Source organism: Homarus americanus, unplaced genomic scaffold (genome assembly GCF_018991925.1).
Source record: "Homarus americanus isolate GMGI-L3 unplaced genomic scaffold, GMGI_Hamer_2.0 scaffold52806, whole genome shotgun sequence".
In the NCBI taxonomy this organism is placed as follows: Eukaryota; Metazoa; Arthropoda; class Malacostraca; order Decapoda; family Nephropidae; genus Homarus; species Homarus americanus.
The window spans coordinates 9,450,570-9,467,987 of record NW_024720773.1 but is presented as its reverse complement, the minus strand read 5'-3'; the positions used below and the strand labels follow the sequence as shown (position 1 = coordinate 9,467,987).

The 17,418-nt window shown below is 35.6% G+C and overlaps 2 protein-coding genes across 9 annotated transcripts in view; one reads left to right on the top strand and one right to left on the bottom strand.

Annotated features, from left to right (window-relative positions):
* The window catches only part of LOC121861047 (nuclear factor related to kappa-B-binding protein-like), a 29,517-nt gene extending 27,856 nt beyond the window's left edge, over positions 1-1,661 (bottom strand). For 2 of the 3 annotated variants that reach the window (XM_042358544.1, XM_042358542.1), the window contains exon 1: positions 1,475-1,660. The gene's annotated coding sequence lies outside the window, so the exon portion shown is untranslated. Of the gene's footprint in view, positions 1-1,474 lie in introns of all 3 variants that reach the window. The other variant, XM_042358543.1, reaches the window with a different exon arrangement.
* A 419-nt stretch (positions 1,662-2,080) lies between these two features.
* Positions 2,081-14,093, top strand: LOC121861048 (fukutin-like). Of its 6 annotated transcripts, none has more exons than XM_042358545.1 (8): positions 2,081-2,113; positions 5,219-5,551; positions 8,179-8,317; positions 9,511-9,622; positions 9,833-10,000; positions 10,223-10,317; positions 10,561-10,819; positions 11,318-14,093. In XM_042358545.1, exons 1-8 carry the CDS (start codon positions 2,096-2,098, stop codon positions 11,535-11,537), a joined length of 1,344 nt encoding a protein of 447 aa, XP_042214479.1. In that variant the 5' UTR covers positions 2,081-2,095; the 3' UTR covers positions 11,538-14,093. The 6 variants fall into 6 exon arrangements, with proteins under 6 accessions (XP_042214479.1, XP_042214481.1, XP_042214484.1 ...); XM_042358547.1 differs by lacking the exon at positions 2,081-2,113 and adding an exon at positions 2,495-2,606; XM_042358550.1 differs by lacking the exon at positions 2,081-2,113 and adding an exon at positions 2,496-2,595.
* Positions 14,094-17,418: the final 3,325 nt, after the last annotated feature.

Here is a 17,418-nt window from a genome sequence, read left to right as displayed (position 1 = left end):
TGCTCCAGTATTACCAAATATTTAAAAAGACATAAATAACACCACTAGCCATGATGAGGGCGGAGGACAGGGTGGGGTCGGTGCATCTTTGGCTGACTGTACATCATCTACCTAATTATGATATTAACAGTAATGAACTACAGCAATACTGCATATGATCATGCTTGGCAACACTCAGTGGTTCATTCCAAAGGAAACCAGATACCTGTACAGATCAATAATGGTTGCTGAACTAAGTCTAAACACCAAGAACTGCCCATTTTCTTCTATCCCACAAAATCATAAGATCAGATTTAGTTTAGTAATTGTTTTTTTATTTGTCAAAAGATACAAGAGTCATGGCTTACTTGCCTCAGGCTACCAAGTTGACAAGTGATAAAGCAAAGGGTAACATCCCACTTGGACAATCATCTGTTTTATACACTTTTTGCTTACAAGATCAGGTTAAGTTAGGTTAAATTAAATAGCATAACACAGATGATTATTCAAGTGGGATGTAATCAAAGTAAAGGTATGTTCAAATAAATTTTTCAAAGGGCAGTGGACTATTTTTTGTTTTTAGTTTCACTCCAATAAAATATGTCATCTCCACATGGAAATACACAGACCTAAAGTGAGAAAATATCACTACAGTATACTTTAGGCACCAAAGTCTTCTGTAATGATTCACCAATTGTTTGTCTGTCAATTCACCAAAGGCTGAGGCAGCAGTCTACACCTAAAAGCAAATTTATGCAATGTTACTTTTTCCTACCTCCTCTCTAGATTTGTTCTGTATGCATTAAAACCTGTTTATAGGAAAATCCCATAAAATATTTATATACATTAAGTCCAGTGTCGCCCTAGGGATTTTCCTCAACAAAGTACTGTATATTTTCACCCCTAGTGGAAAGTAGACTAGCCCTTACTTAGGTCATCCTTGATAAGTTAATTTATTGATTGTTATTACAGCTTCTATATACCTACACTATTTATGTACAGGATGAACCAATGTGAAGTTGGAGTACAAATTTATTCATCAACCCAGCCGAAAGTTGCCAAGGATTATTAGATCAGGTCACCAGCTTTATTAAAAGTGTATGGTCTTCCCAACCCAGTCGAGGTATTTAGGTTAGTTCAAGTCATTAAATTTACATTTTTTTGTCCCATTCGTGGAATTTATGTAACATTAAGGGTGACACTCTAGACTTGGTATAAGACAGTTACCCTCACGGTCAAGTTTTCTCCCTCACAATCAAGTTTTCTGTCACATACTCGGTCAATGTTAACACCATACATCATAACAACACCTTTCACCCTCTAAATACCCATTTTCTCTCGCCAGAAGCAAGCAATTACCTCCTTATCTTCCTCGTTTGATCCTGGCACCCAGAAAGGGAAAATTTAGGTGAAAACTTCCAAAGAACCTTGATTTACACACATGTGGCAACATTGCTTTCATTTCAGACTATTCTTCAGATGTTACAGTACTTACACCATACAGCCCCGGGGGTAATATCACTTAATCCACGCAGAGATCACGTTTTCGGGGTAGCAGCTTGTCTGGCACAATCATTCCGTTGGGTGTCGCCACAATCCACCTTCCGCTAGTCCATTGCGAGGAAAATCCAGCCAATGAGCGGCTTCCGAGCTGTCAGCCATTTTAAGCGTCTGCGAGCAAACTTATCCACAACTAATAAATTAAAGTAAACATTGCAATTTATTTTTTCAATTTTAACTTCCAAATTAAATATTATTTCATTATTAACATGTATCTAAAATATAGTATTATTACTTTTATAAATTGAATACTTTCTACGTAATATAAATCATACAAGCTAGTTTGTTTTGGGAATTATTCACTTGTCTCAATTCCTTCACTCACCTTTAGCAGTGTGTTCAATTTTGTCAAATACAATTAAATTCAACTTATTTCTTACACTACTTAGTATCAGCTACATTCAGGTAAATTAATAAAACACAATAGTCAATACAAATCCAAACATCTGCAAAAAAAATCATTCAATTGACTCATGGGAATCCAATTGCACTTTACTTATACGCCATTACTTTGCCTTTAAAGGGTAAATTAAGTGAAAACAGTGATAAATGGGCGATGAATATTGAAGCTGTAGTGAGTTATAAACCACCTTTTCACCCTTTAGTGCTCGGTCACTTTCACCTCTACTACAGTACCCCCTCCCCTTATCCCCAAGCATTCTCTTCACCCCAATACACCTTCCCTTTACATTCCAGTTCATATATTTTCCTTGCCACAAATATTCCTCTTACATCCAAACCCCGACCTTCATCTTCTCAAATACCCCATGACTCCACGATAATACTCCTTTCCTGAGAAGTGAACATGATTTGTTTAAATAATTCTGAATTTTTTGAGGATGTAATATGTTAATTATACAAAGATATTATTATTCCGTCAAACTACTTATTATTTTTATTTATCACAATAGTGGAATAGTAGTTCATCCGTCAAACACCAGGGACAAAAAAGTTGCCAGTTTGTTATGTTATATTGCCTCGTATTGTTGACCTTGTTACCAGACTTGTTATTTGTTATGTGATAGACACTGAGTCGCCTGCTAGCTGTCACAACACGTACAGTAAATTTAAGTAGTAATAAGATACCTCATGTTTTTAACTCTGATATGAGATGATTTATGTGTGATATTGCATGCAGTTAATTCAAGGATATATGTTCATATGTCTGTCTTCCATGGCAGAGGTATGACAGGGGTTAGATGGGCTTTTAATGCTGTTGTGGTTTACTTAAAACTCCAGCTAAAAATATATCCTGGGGGGATAATTTACCATGTACTAGTACTCTTGTAACACACGATACACTCTGATATTAGTACAAGTACACTATTTAGCTGTGAAGTTTAAGAAATAAAACCAACCCACCAAAGCTCAGTGCCACAGTGGAAATAAGCTTTTGACGTCTTTCTTGGGTTGTTCTTACTCGAGTCATCTTACTGATTCTTGGTAGTCGGTTTTGTTTCGGTTACACTTTAGGAAATACTGGGCATACACTGGCTCCAGAATGTACGGTACCTGAACCTATACCAGTGTAAGTCAAATCTGGTCTAATATGAGCTCACACTCGACTCTGTGACAATACTTTCTGGCAGATTGTTCCAAAAGGTTAGAACTCTTACAGAACAGCAGTCCAAAAAAATTCACTTTGACAGTCTGGTAAAATTATCGTTTCGGTCATCCACCTATTTGGAACCTAACCTAACGGGTAAAATTCGATCACAACACTGCTTCTCCAATGTAACCTAACCTAACCTAGGTTATTATTCGGTTTAGCACATCTTCAAATCGCATAGAAGCATTTACTTTTAGGCAATTTGTACCTCATACATTCATTCCTCAACCATTGGAGCCTCTTGGAAACGTGTTTCTTTCAGAACAATAGCATGGGAACGTCTTAAGGAATTACATAAATAAATTTCCACCAGCCATTTCTTGTCCCACCGAGAGTTGTCTGTAGCCGTGAGGTGTGTCACACTGACTGCCTCTTCTCTCTGCAGGGGTTAGGTTTGGTTAGGTTAAGGTATGTTAATTTAGTAGAAGATAGGGGTCTAGATGTTTGGTTTTTGATGTATTTTGTTTAGATCTCACCTTCGTTTTTGATGGAAAATAGCCATTTTTGATCAAGGATGACTTGCATTATTTTTTAATGATGCATTTCCCATAGAAACAAAGATCAGATCTAAACAAAACACATCAAACACCTCGTGAAACAATACGAGGCGGTGCTAAAACGAATAATTACCCTAACCTAACCACTGAGCCTGTGTACTGTTATGACTTTCCTGAATAAATGTTTATCCAGTATCTGATTTGTTTGCTTTTATAAGAACTTCATGACAAAATAGTATATTACTGTATAAGATTTTATAGCTGGTTCAAGGGAAAGTAGCCACAGTCCAGACATTTAAGATAATAGGCATGTATGCTTCTGCTATTTGTCTGGAATTCATTCTGATTGGTCGAGGCTGCTGACATCGTTCCAGTATTTCCAGCAGATGACAGATGGCTATTTTACCAGTTCACAAATGAGTTTGGCTATTAGTCTGGCACCTTTTACGAAATGACTTGTAACCAAGCCTAAATTATTCTATCCTAACTTAGCCCAACCATTGTTTTGGGATCTTTCTTACAAAAAATCATAAACTAAGATCATTCATATATTTACAATGCACTTTTAACTTCCTCAAAGGATGTAACAGTATCACCTACAGTATGCGCAAAACATCTGCATCCACAATGTTTGCAAGTAACAGAAACCAATAATCTTGAACGCATAATGACGACATCAATGTCAGCAATCACAACTACGGTATTCTGTTAACAACACTTTCCTGGATACTGTTAACAAGGAGAAAGATCTAGGGGTTGTGATAGTTCATTCACTGAAGGCACGCAACAAGTGTGGGGGCAGCAACGAGAAAAGCATATCCAGATTTAGGAATTATAAAGCGTACTTTTGGATACAAAGATAGGAAAATGCTCCTTCAACTGTACAAACCTCAAGTATATCTTAGTCTGGATTACTGTATACAGGCATGGAAACCCTTCTTCCTGAAAGATCTAACAACCCTCGGAAAGGTGCAACACAGAGCAACTGAGATGATTCTGGAACGATTGTATGTCATCTCGATTGTCCAAGCAGACCGAGGGCCTTAGGACTAACAACCCTTTAGACAAGGCACAATAGGGCAGATCTCATTGAAACATTCGAAATCCTGAAAGGGATGGAAAACATAAACCTGGGCCATTTCTTTGTCATGTCACATACCACCAACTCGAGAGGACTAAACTAAAAACACGCCAAGTTATCATACCAAACGAATATAAGGAAAAATATTTTTTTCATATAGAGGGGTAGACCTATGGATTGGTCTATCAGCCCAAGCTGTGGAATCAATAACAGTACTGGGCTTCAAAATAACCCTTGACAAAATTACCAAGAAAAATGGAAGGATCCAGCACAAGCCATTGGCATCATGGCCACCTTTAGTGGGTGGACATTAAATAAATAAGATAAAGGTAAGGTAAAAATCAACCTTGACCAATCAGAACGAATGCCAGACAAATAACAGAAGAATATAAAGGTTCATGACTGGATAAATAAACATTTCATCAACTTTTGAACTCTATACAGCTTATAATGTATCGTATAGTATTGTATCTTATGTTTCTGACATTCCAGGTATACAGGATGTGGGGCATAAGAAATTTGAGAAAGAAGATATTTCTAGTCATAGGCATCGTGGTGGGCATTATGCTCTTAGATCAGATCTATCTTCACATCTGGCAGTCTACACCAAACACCCCATTCCAACGATCACTGCATGTAGATGATGTGCGGCAATTGCTCCGTGCTGGGGAGGATGCAGCTATCACAACAATTCTCTTTGATCCTGTCATTCTTCATGCCTGGAGCAGTAATTCTCATGTGGCTGTGTCAGGTGCATGTATCTTTCTGTGCCATGTCATAGGCCCTCTCACTTTTGCAATCACTGCTGCTCAGCTGAGGGATAAGGTATTTTTTTTGCGTAGCCATAAATTTGTTAGTACTTATAGCTATATTATGTATAGGGTAGAAACTTTATATATATATATATATATATATATATATATATATATATATATATATATATATATATATATATATATATATATATATATATATATATATATATATATATATATATATATATATATATATATATATATATATATATACACACACACATACATACAGCTCCTCCCCGACTTACGACAGGGTTAGGGACCCAAATCCAGGTCGTAAGTCGAAATACAGTAGTCATAAGTCGAAAATGCTTAATTAATACATAGAAAATCTAAAATGGGTGTCTCTTTTTCTTCTCAGCACCACAAAACTCTCACATTTAAGCTTGCCAGCCATTTTAAAGTGAATTAAAAACGAAATTTTTTTTAGTACACAGCACAATCACTGACGTTGAGACTCGAAAATACGTAATTTGACAAAATTTTGGTACAACTGAGGCGGTCGTATGTCCTGGTGGTCATAAGTCGGGGAGGAGCTGTATATATACTGTATATATATGTTGCAAGAAATGATCTGCTTGGAAAATCATCTTTTATTCTCCATCACTACTCCATATTGCATATCTAGCAAAGGAGCTGACAAGTATTATTTGAATTCAGTGTAACATTTATTGTGTACGTTACTAGTCATCTTGTATGAATGCTTGAAAAATCTTACGAAAGGGAAACACAATTGTTTATCCCACACAAAAGTTGGGTTTGCCAAATTGCAAGATTCATCGGAATGTACTATACAAGTGTTTTTATATAACCGTCAGTTATTGTACTGTACAGTATAGTCTGCATTTACGCGGTCAATTGAACCCATGGAGGTCCGCGTAAAACGAGAAACGCGTAAATAAAATAACAGAACATATGGGATTAATTGAAATAGAGACTGGGCCGACCCCCAAACTCCACTTTTTCCGACACAATACGTACGTTGTAGTAAAAATAACATATTAATTTTATGATGGTATGTACACACAATTAATAATTAAGAGAAATATCAATAATGTTAGGTTTTTTAACACTTACGTTAGTAGAAAAGCTGGGTCGGCACACGTGGATGGCGGCTGGTTCCGAGGCAGAGGGCAGATTAGTTGCCCTCCGGTGAATCACTTTCACTACTCACAGAGGTATGCAGGGCCTCCCAGACGAACCTCTCAAAATCCATATCCTCACTGACATGGGCTGGCTGTGGTTGAGGTGGGTTGCAGGCGAGGAAGTCCTCAATACTACGTTGACGACTAGCATTGATGTTGTCGAGATAGATCTGGATATACGGCTCCATAACTTTCGTCAGATGGTTATTAGACGCTTCATACCGATGCTTGTCTGGGTCGTTGTCAAGGATGAGCTCAAGTTTCTCCCCCAACTCGATGATTTCCTACACATTATCATGGCTTGGTCCAGGTAATTCAATGTTTTTCTCTGGTGGTGGGGGTCCCGCAGAAGCCATTGTGAGTTGTGAGGGGAATAGCGGGCACAAGAGAGAACTGTATACGCGGACTGAGAACAATGAGACAGGCCCTGCTACAGCGATTTCTACCCTCTGGTGGCAGGGCACGTCATGTTACATTAGACCAATCACAGCTAGCGGCGGAGGGAATGCGTGGGTGGTAAGGATGCGTGGCCCAATCACAGTCCGAAACGTCATATGACGTCAGCGATAATGTAAGAGCGGCCTAATGAGCACCACTCACCGCGCCGCTTCCCGCGTATGGTCAAGAATGGACCGCGTGGGTAAAAAATGGCGCGGCGGTCTGGACCTCTCCAGCCGCTCGCCGCATAAATGACCAAATTTACCGCGTAATTAAAGCATTTTCTTTCTGGCAAGGCACTGCATAAATGACCAAACGCGTAAACAAAAACCGCGTAAATGCAGACTATACTGTACTCTATAAATGATAAGCTGTTTCTTTGATTTGAAGTAAGATGAGAGGTGAACTATCAATCATCACTCATTTGAATACTAAGCATCATTTATTGCACACTGTTAATGAAGTTTGAGTAAAAAAAAATTCTCAATTGGCGCAAATTTGTCTTGAGCTTATTATAATATGTACTGTAGATGGGATGTTATGCGAAAATTATAGAATACTTTATCAGTAAACACCAAAATGAATTGAAACCTTTAACTGTTTGGCTATAACACATGGGAAATTTTCATACAGGGTAGAGTACAGTACATCTCATAGACCCAGGTCAGTGTGGGTTGACAGATATTTTTAATTAAGAAGTGTCACTATTCCCCTTATGGTTTTCACTGTAAACGATTTAATAAAAGTTTTGGTGTCAGTTATTACAATATTTGTCTAGGGATGTTTTTATGTTAGTTTAGATATTTCATCATGAAACAGTTGCAGTGAATGAAAACAAGTACTGTACAGTAAAGGATGATATGAGAATAAATATTAGTTTAGAAGATAAATGAGAAAAGAGAGACAGAAGAAATATGGTAGCAAAAGAAATACAGTATTAGAATAATTGCCCTTTTAAGATTACATTAAATTTGGGAATGAATGATTAACTACTGCATGGATTACATTTAGATGCAGTCTCAAGAATGGAAAAATAAAACATTTAACATTTCAGCCAGCATTCCTTTCACGACTTGCCCAACTGGGCTTCACCATCACACTCTTTGAGACTCCCGAAGGACTACGTTCACACGTGTTCTTAATGAGACAGGGGTCTCCGTTACATCTGGTTGTGCTTCATCCACATTCTTCTGGTGAGTTCACTCATTAAAGTGCGTTTTTCCCAGCTGAGAAAAGATGCCCCGCCCCCTCCTCAAAATTTACAGCTGATTGGCTGTTGCAAACCTGTCCGATTTTGTCCTGAAGTAATGATGTATTTCTAAATATTTTTCTTGTCAGAAACGGTCATCCCAACGATTATGAATAAACTCATTTAGAAATAGTGTACATCATTACTTCAGGACAAAATCGGACAGGTTTGCAACAGCCAATCAGCTGTAACTCTTGGGGAGGGGGCAGGGCATCTTTTCTCAGCTGAGAAAAAATGCCCTGTAGTAGTTGTATGAAATAACTTTTTCATGTCCATTCTGTATGTTTGCTTAGCGAGCTTAGAGCTATGGCTTCTTGTTTGTATAACATTTTACATATTTATGTTCAGAATTTTGAATGTCTCTGAAATGTGTATTTGTAGTATTATTTAAATAACCCTTCAATGAACTTTTTCATGGATGTTATATCTTTATATAAATAGGGCCTCCATGCTTGTGTACTGTACTGTAGAATAGTCTAAGTGGGAATGTACAGGAGATTTGTAGAGATGAGTTATCATTTTCTTGTCCCTGTATTTTAAAATTTTATTTTTGTCAACATTGCTCCTAATCCTTGTCATTGGTGATAAGGAGTAAACAGGGTTGCTTATTGATGATCTCTGTTGAACAAGTGTTTGGGGAGTACAGTACTGTAAATTCATTGGTTAGTGGAAGTGTTGTAATCACAGTCCTCATAAGGGTAGTGTATACTATGCCAAAGAGTATCTTAACTTCAAAGTTATTGTTAATCATAGACTTTTTGTCTTATGTTTTAAATATTGAAAAAAACATTTAATTATTTTATGGTACATTACTTAGTTAATGTAAATGACAGATGTGTCTGGAATTTGTGCAAAAAGAAGGCAACTTGTTAAATGAGCCTCAGCCCAAATAGGTATAAACCTAACTACCATTAGGAATGGATCAAAGTCCTAAAGGTTAGATTTAGGTTTAATTTGGGTTTATTTGACTGGCAGCCAATATAAATATAGTTCTCGATGCAACTACAGTATATAGGACCACCCCTATACAGTATTATCATTAATTGAATATAGATATACTGTACTGTCTAGAAAGATTTTTTCCTTTATATTTGTACTACAATGACACAAATGTACGTGTATTGTTTTTTTTTTCAGGTTTCTTAAGACAGTATACTTTGCAAGGGCCTCCCCATAATGTGGCCCAAGTTAAACAGTACATAACAAAAGATGCTTGGAACCAGATGAAGTTTGATCGTGCTTATGAGCGGTATGTGCACCCTACATGTACCTAACATACCGGGTATTACAAAAGAACCTTAAACACAATGGCTACTAAATGACTCTGACTTCTGTATAGTTAAGAAATCAATTAATTCAAATCAATAGGTTTTCCCTATACAGTACTAGTCTGAAAATAAACACACATTTCCTCTGTAGCACCATTATGTTCCTAATACTTTTCTTTCAATATAAACAGTTTCAGCACTGTAGAAGCCAGAATAGATGATGTGGAGCTGACCATCCCCAGTAACATTGATATCTTCATTGTTGACCACAAAAATTCCCACTTCATTCCTTGTAATGAGTCCAGAGCAGCATACTACAACCTAAAGTATCTAAAGGATGAAACACCAAATGAAGTAAGGTGAGGCTATTTTTTTTACATACAATTGAAGTGAAACTGACCATGGAACAACCTTTCTCTGAAAAGATTTTCTTCCATACAGTACAGTACAGTACTCAATTGATAGGGACACTATCAACCATGCACTTTAAATGATGATTAAGGGTTGTTAGTCCAAATTGGTATTTAAAAAAAATATACAGTATATAAAAATCACACTGAATATACTTTTTTTTCCTCCAGATTTAAGCACAAGGCTTGGAAGTTGTTAGCTAAAGTTAAAACCCTTCTGGATAAACTGAAAATTCCCTTTTGGCTCAGCAGTGGAACACTTCTAGGTAAGATTGGTATAACTGAAGATTTATGTTGTAATGATGTTTCAGTTGGTGAAGCACTTACAGTAACAATGACTTACGATTACATTACTTATGATCATTGACCAACAATTTTAACATGGCTACAGTATTTCGACTATACTGTATGCTATTTAATTTAAACTTAACATATCCTGGAAATTACGATAACCGGAAAAACTTTGTACTGCTTGGTGCTCTAGTACAATATTTATTTTTATTTTTCAGGTTTTTACCGTCAATGTGACATCATACCTTGGTCTATGGATGTTGACATTGGTATTGCCATTGAAGACTACAGACCAAATCTAATAAAGGAGTTTGAAAAAAAAGGATTAAGACTCACACATAAGTTTGGAAAAGTGTATGATAGTTTGGAACTTTCTTTCAAGGAAGAGGACATAAAATTAGACATATTTTTCTTCTACACTGAAGGTGCCACCATGTGGAATGGAGGAACTCAGGCAAAAACAGGAAAAAAGTTCAAGTAAGTACAGTATATTTATGGCCCCTTGCAATAATATTTTATTCCTTTACTGAATTTCAGGTGTTATTTACTTTTCATGATGGGAGAGAGTACAGTATTCAAAAGAAAAGTAAATTCTACCTAATTAGTAAATGAATGAGTGAGTCACTTGTATATGTCGGACATTAGGTCCATTCCTTGTTGGTGGATGTACTGTAGATGGGGTGTAAAGACCAAGGTAGTGTTCAAGTTGCATTCAAAGATTTTTGCTAAGAACTACAGTACATTATAGAGAATTACTGCTGTAGGACTGCATATGAAGAACCTGTATTTTAGAATATAGAAACTGACTGGCAGTGTAATAGTCTTCAGTGAAGTATACCATTAAATATGAGTTTCTTATTGGAGTTACCTAACATTTCTAGTCCTAAGTGGTCTGATTTGAAATTTGGGGTAAGTACCATAATCTAAGACAGGATTTCAGACCTATAAACTAATGAGATTTTTTATTTTTTCCAGGTATGTCTTTCCAGCTTTTACCATGTGCTGGACAGACTTCCTCGATATTAAAGTTCGAATTCCATGTCAGACTGAAGAATATATCAAGGCAAATTATGGATTGTCATGGTTTACTCCTGTGAAACAATGGGACTGGAAGGCTAGTCCAGCTAACGTACGAGAAAATGGCGAGTGGCCAGAATCTGAATGGTCAGAAGTCATAGTGGTGAATGAAACCTAGAACTCTTTTTTATGTCACAAAGTTAATGGTGATACACACATACTCTACATCATAGTGAATATTGAACTTTAAAATATAAGAACATGTAAGGAATGCTTGCACTGTACAGTACTGTATCTTCACTTCCCATATACTGTATATATATATACTGTACTGGAAACTGATTCACTTCACATCAGTTTCCTTCAAGTGTCTCATTGATTAACTAATGCTACATAAAGTGTTCAATATAATTTGTAAATATTGATTATGTAAAGAATTAAAATATTTTTCTGAACACAAACAATGTGGTGTATTAGTTTAAGCTTGCTTGCATAAAGTCATTAGTGTTATGTCTACATTTTGTTAATCACTCATATTTCAGTAACATCTTACTCATTTCAATGTACTGTATATATGGCATGTATAGCCAGCAAGCTGGCTTGGACAGATTGGAGAGTATTCACCATTTTTTATCTCACTTAGAAAACCGAATAACGTGAAACTCTACTCATACGAGAGTTGTTCTACCCTAAAGTTCTATGCTCCTGAAGTTAATTATAGATACCCCAAGTATTTGTAAAAATTTACAGGTAAAATAAAAGAACATCACTTCATGGGTACTATATCTTGATTAAAATATTGATATTTTTTTGCATCTTTTGTGTTAAAAACACACTTGTTTAGTGAATAATAGTACAGGACAGCATCGGTTATATAAATGATCATATTTACATCATAATTTTTTTATGGATCTCAAGTATTTCATCTTTGTTAAGAATTAATTAGTTGTTATAATGTAATGTTGATCATAGTACAGGTATTTATGTTTATCACCAACCAATTATGAAAAGTGCCCTGATAATATTGACAAAATGGGTCCAATAGGCTTGTTGGCAATGCAAATACTGTACTGGGAACTATAGCACATTGAATTCCAAGCCTTTAGTACACAAGGAAACAGAGAGGCAAGCACTGTTAAACTCTATCATGAAGTATCATTTGAGAGTGACATCATCATCATAAATTAAATGTTTCATTGATATCAACATCTAATATTTTTTTAGTAAACACGTTGCAGTAGTTTGGTGCCTTTTTAAGGAGTTCTTTATTTATGGATCATAGAGGCCTTTTCTACTCCAGTGAAATGATTTAATATCCTTCCTTTTAATCATGTTAGTTCTCCCAGATATTGAATCTACTCTTCAAGGATAGATACTGATATATAAGGACTCCATAGCTCAGTTAGTAGCATTTTGGACTGTCAACCCATGAGACAGGTTTAACTCCATGGCCAGGCAAGGTTAATGGTGTCGTGTGTGCTGATCAGGCCACTCGGCCTCATTAATACCTTGAGTTAAATATATAAACTATTTCTTTCACATGAAGTAGCCATCCAAAGGACTGAAGGAAATGGTGTAAATGTTTTGCATTGTTTATTCCCTTTTTTACGAGTCATTTCCTGTGATTCACTACACTCAAATTTTCTAAAGCATACATTCCCTTTTTTGTATCACATAAAGGAACTATAATCATGTTACATCATACAGCTTTTTTGGGGGTGAGGGAATAATTTTCCTTAGGACTCTAGATGTGAGTAACTAGTATAGGGAATTTTTTTAAGTGACTGTGACTTGATGTAACTACCGTATTACCATGTGAAGGACTGTTGGCATTACTGTACTGTGATCAGTTCTGCATAAAGCATAAATGACATTTCTCCTCCAACTCTGCATGGTTGTTAGGATGAATTTGGCATTTCAAATGTACGGAGCTCAAACATACTTAGGTATACTGTGACACCCCTCCTGCTGTTTGTACTGAAGAATTACCCATATCTAAAATAACGGTTTACAAAGACTCATCTTAGAATGTTCAGTGATTTGTCAAATAGGTGCCTGTCCTAATAGGTTCCAATGTAACTGCACCCAACAATTTAAAACTGGAACCTCGCCCTCTTGAGCCCTGATACTCATATAGTTACAGTACAGTATATAGTACGGTGTTAGGTTAAGATAGGTTAGGGATTATTAGGGCTTGATGTTCATTTGATCTCCAACCAAATTATTCACTCTGTACCTGGACAGTGAACACCATCACTCAAAACACTTATTGAGTCACTTTAAAATGATTTTGTTGTATTAATTATAATTATCAAGTGTCCCAAGTTGCTTTCATTTCAGGTTTGAGTAACTTGAAAATTAAATAATTGTATAATTAGAAACTAAATAATTCTCTTTATAAAAATTTGAAAGACTTGGAAATAAATTTAATAATTTGATTTAAATTTTGCAGATTTGATAAAAACTGAATTGCTATTCCATGTTAATAGAAGTAACTTTTTTTGTTAGAAAAAGATAAGAAAAAATGTACTATTAACTCCTTTTATACAGTGATGTACCCCCCCAAGTACATTATCGTCATAGTGAAGGGAATACTACTTGTTAGTCATCGTATGCCAAGGGTTAAGAATTTTGATAAAATATTGTTACATTAAGAAGCATAAATTGCAGTATTAAGCCATACTATCCAATAAATGGCAGCTTATAAACCTATAAAACACATTTTGAATTTTCATTATTGGTTTAATTTATCCTGACAGTAGTGGTAAGGCCAGACATTGTTAATATACAATACTTAAATTTCCATATTTGTCCTTCTTAACTCTGAAATTCCTTCCAAAAATGATTCACATCATCCTTAAAGCTATACTGTAATGGCTGTAGACCCAATCCCTCTTGTTGGATATAAATTACTTGGCTTAAAACAATCCATTTTGACATTCATACCAACCATGACAACTAAGAATACCTGATTGGTTGCTAAATCTCTGAGCCTTTTTTGTGACAGGGAATAGCACAAGTACAGTAGGAGTACCGGTAGTAGTTTGGATAAAGTTGAAATCGTCTAAGGTAGAGTTAGAGGAGAATAAGGTGCCAAAGAGATTGGCTTTATCAGGGGAAGAGTTGGCTATAGAGTTATTAGTTAAGTTAAAAAGGGACTTTATAAGCATGAGAGAATTACCTGATCCAGTGCTTAGAAGTCAGCTGAGCTCTAAATAGATCTGGTCAGGAGTGTTAAGCCTTGAATTATCTAATCTTTTATAAAATTAGTTATGTGTTGGAACAATCACTTAATCTGCCTCCACTGTGTAAATCTGTATAGTCACTCTACTGGTAAACTGATAATAGCCCCAAGTTTAGAGCTTAATCTCTAATTATTACTTAACATTGAAGGGGGTTTTCTTAAGTGTTTGAATCACCACATGTCTGTTTCTGCACCATCAATTGCACAAGTCTTCATTAACCTATTATGCATCATGCTATAAAGTCCTTATCCTTATCAGTATATTTTAACCAAGCAACTAACTAATGACTAACAGATTCTAAGGAATTAATTCATAAACTGTAACCATGGAAAATTTGGGTGATCTGTGTATGCACAAATAATAGGTAAATTTTCTCATGAAATCACAAACAAGCATGAACAATAACAGAATAATGGAATAATCTTTACAGTACTTACCATAATAATTGTCTTGTGGATGTTTTTCTCGGCGTCCAATTCCATTCTAATAACATACAATAATGGTCAAGGAACCACTTCTCTCCCTCTTATCATCCCCTGAACTGTAAGAAATAGAGGTTCCATCCACTCTCCATGCCTGATAAAGATCTACTGAGGATGCTGCTCACATGTCCACTCACTTAGACCTAAAACAAAACATGGGAACACCCTACATATTTAAATGTCTTCACAGGAAATGTGTGCCTATTAATGTTGGCCAGTCACCTACATCAATGTCAATGGAGGCTGGCCACAGTTTAAGGGTTAAGGACAAACTCTTAACTGCCCCGCCCCTCCCCCCCCCTCCCCATTAAAATCATAATACTGTAAACAGAAATGGAATCCTCTCCTCTCATTGCAGATATTAAAAGACAGTTTTCTGTTAAAATTAAAAATAAAATAAAAACGAAGCACATTTTTCAAAGACAACAATCAGCATGACTAACATTAACATAGCACAGTATCAAAAAGTATGAGAAAAATCAGGTTTCCTCATTTAGAAATGTGTATGGCTCCTTTATCTCTACAACAAGTTCAGGATTTGGTAGTCAATTTCAGACTTGCATATTGTGACCTCATTTTGTAAATTATTTGAAAATACATATCTGGTGCTGTTTATAACTTTATGGACCATTCATATACTTAATTCCCTCTGTAATCTTACTTTTTCTGTGATCTGATAACACTGAGTTGATCATTTGGAGTTTTGGGGAGGGATTTTCTCCATTCCAATCAGGTATGAGCAAGACACCTACAGTACACACTAGAATGAAACATTTTTGAGTTTACTGTACCACTTTTCTGCTTCTGTGTGACATGGATCAAATGTGTAATGTAAAGATACTTCATAAAAGCAGAAAAAAATAAGGAAAAGTGGTGAACCACAAGTTTACAATATAAAAAAAAGGACTGAATAACAAGAAAATATCCAGACTTACTTCCTCATATTCTCAACATCACTGTTGTGAGTCCTCAGCCTCTGCACTGCTTCTTATCAACACAGAATTGAGTCATCTGGAGGAAACTACAGTGAATAAATGGGTTGTAATAAAACTTAATGTTGTATGCAACTGAAGTAAGCTACTGTGTACAAGTATACACTATACGTATATAATTCACGACTGCTTTAAGACACTTAACAAATACTGTACATGTGCTGTACAGTATTTACAAGTGAGTCATAAATCAAAACAAACAAATAATGAACTCACTCTAACACAGTTTACTTAAATTTGTAAAATTACAGTACAGTACTGTACTTTGAAAAAATAATCTCCAAAGTACATAACACTAATGGTTTTTAACTTCATAAACATCTAAATTTCTTAATAACTGTCCACATTTTTGAAGGCATGCAGTCAGAGCCTTCCCTTTGTCCCCCACTGCAACCTTTCAATGACAAGAAAGAGGTGGAACATCTTCAGACAGCCTCCACATGTTGATCAATAATGAGAAACCACTTAAAAAGTATCCATATCAAATTTGAAGACAAAATGGAAGTGGTTCATAAATTAATGGTTAAACTCATTTTTCATAATCAGGAGTATGGGAAAGAGAAAATCATCACACCCTGTCCATATGCCAATCAGTTTTGAGGAATTATGGGATGACTTTCCACATCAAATTTGAACTCAATATGATGAAAATATTGTAGTTGGAAGCTTTTATCCAGGTGTACAAATAGACAGTATATGAATGTTCTCACTTCCCAATTAACACAAGACAAAAATAACAATGTTCAACAAACATAGAATGAACAACTTGGTCAGGTTCATATACAAGTATTTGTCTAGGTTTACCAGGCATTCTGTACAGGAAGTTATACCATGCTATGAAATTATGTAGTATTTTCTAAACTGTAAACTCAAATAGAAAATGATGAAGAAAATTAAAAGCTAAATACAATAAGCTTCAAGTCAATTTACTGCTGTGTATATTAGTTGTAATGAAACACCACTAAACAAATTTACAGGAAGTTCATCTACTGTACTATGAAGTGGAAAGCATTGGAGGGTCATATACAGTAATGTATATTCATAGTTAATTGTTAATAATGTGAAATTCCGAAGTGCTAAAGTTTAATAACAAGAACGTGTGAAAATTATTAGCTATATAACTGCAACTAAGTTTCTTCAGTGCTGATGTTGTAAATTTCAGTATAAAGTAGCTATGAAATCTAATTACTGTACAGTACACTATATAGTTATCGTGCAACTATTATTCTAATGGTGTTTGCTCCCAAAAACTGTGTACAAGCATTCATGTATCTCATCCATTTGAAATCTGAATGAGATAAATGTCGTGTATGTAGAAAACTTGGAAGGGGTTGCTATAA

Coding starts and splice junctions, on each gene's coding strand:
- LOC121861048 (XM_042358545.1), top strand. Junction 9,623..9,832: donor TTTGATCGTGCTTATGAGCG/GTATGTGCACCC, acceptor CAATATAAACAG/TTTCAGCACTGTAGAAGCCA. Junction 10,318..10,560: donor CAGCAGTGGAACACTTCTAG/GTAAGATTGGTA, acceptor TTTATTTTTCAG/GTTTTTACCGTCAATGTGAC.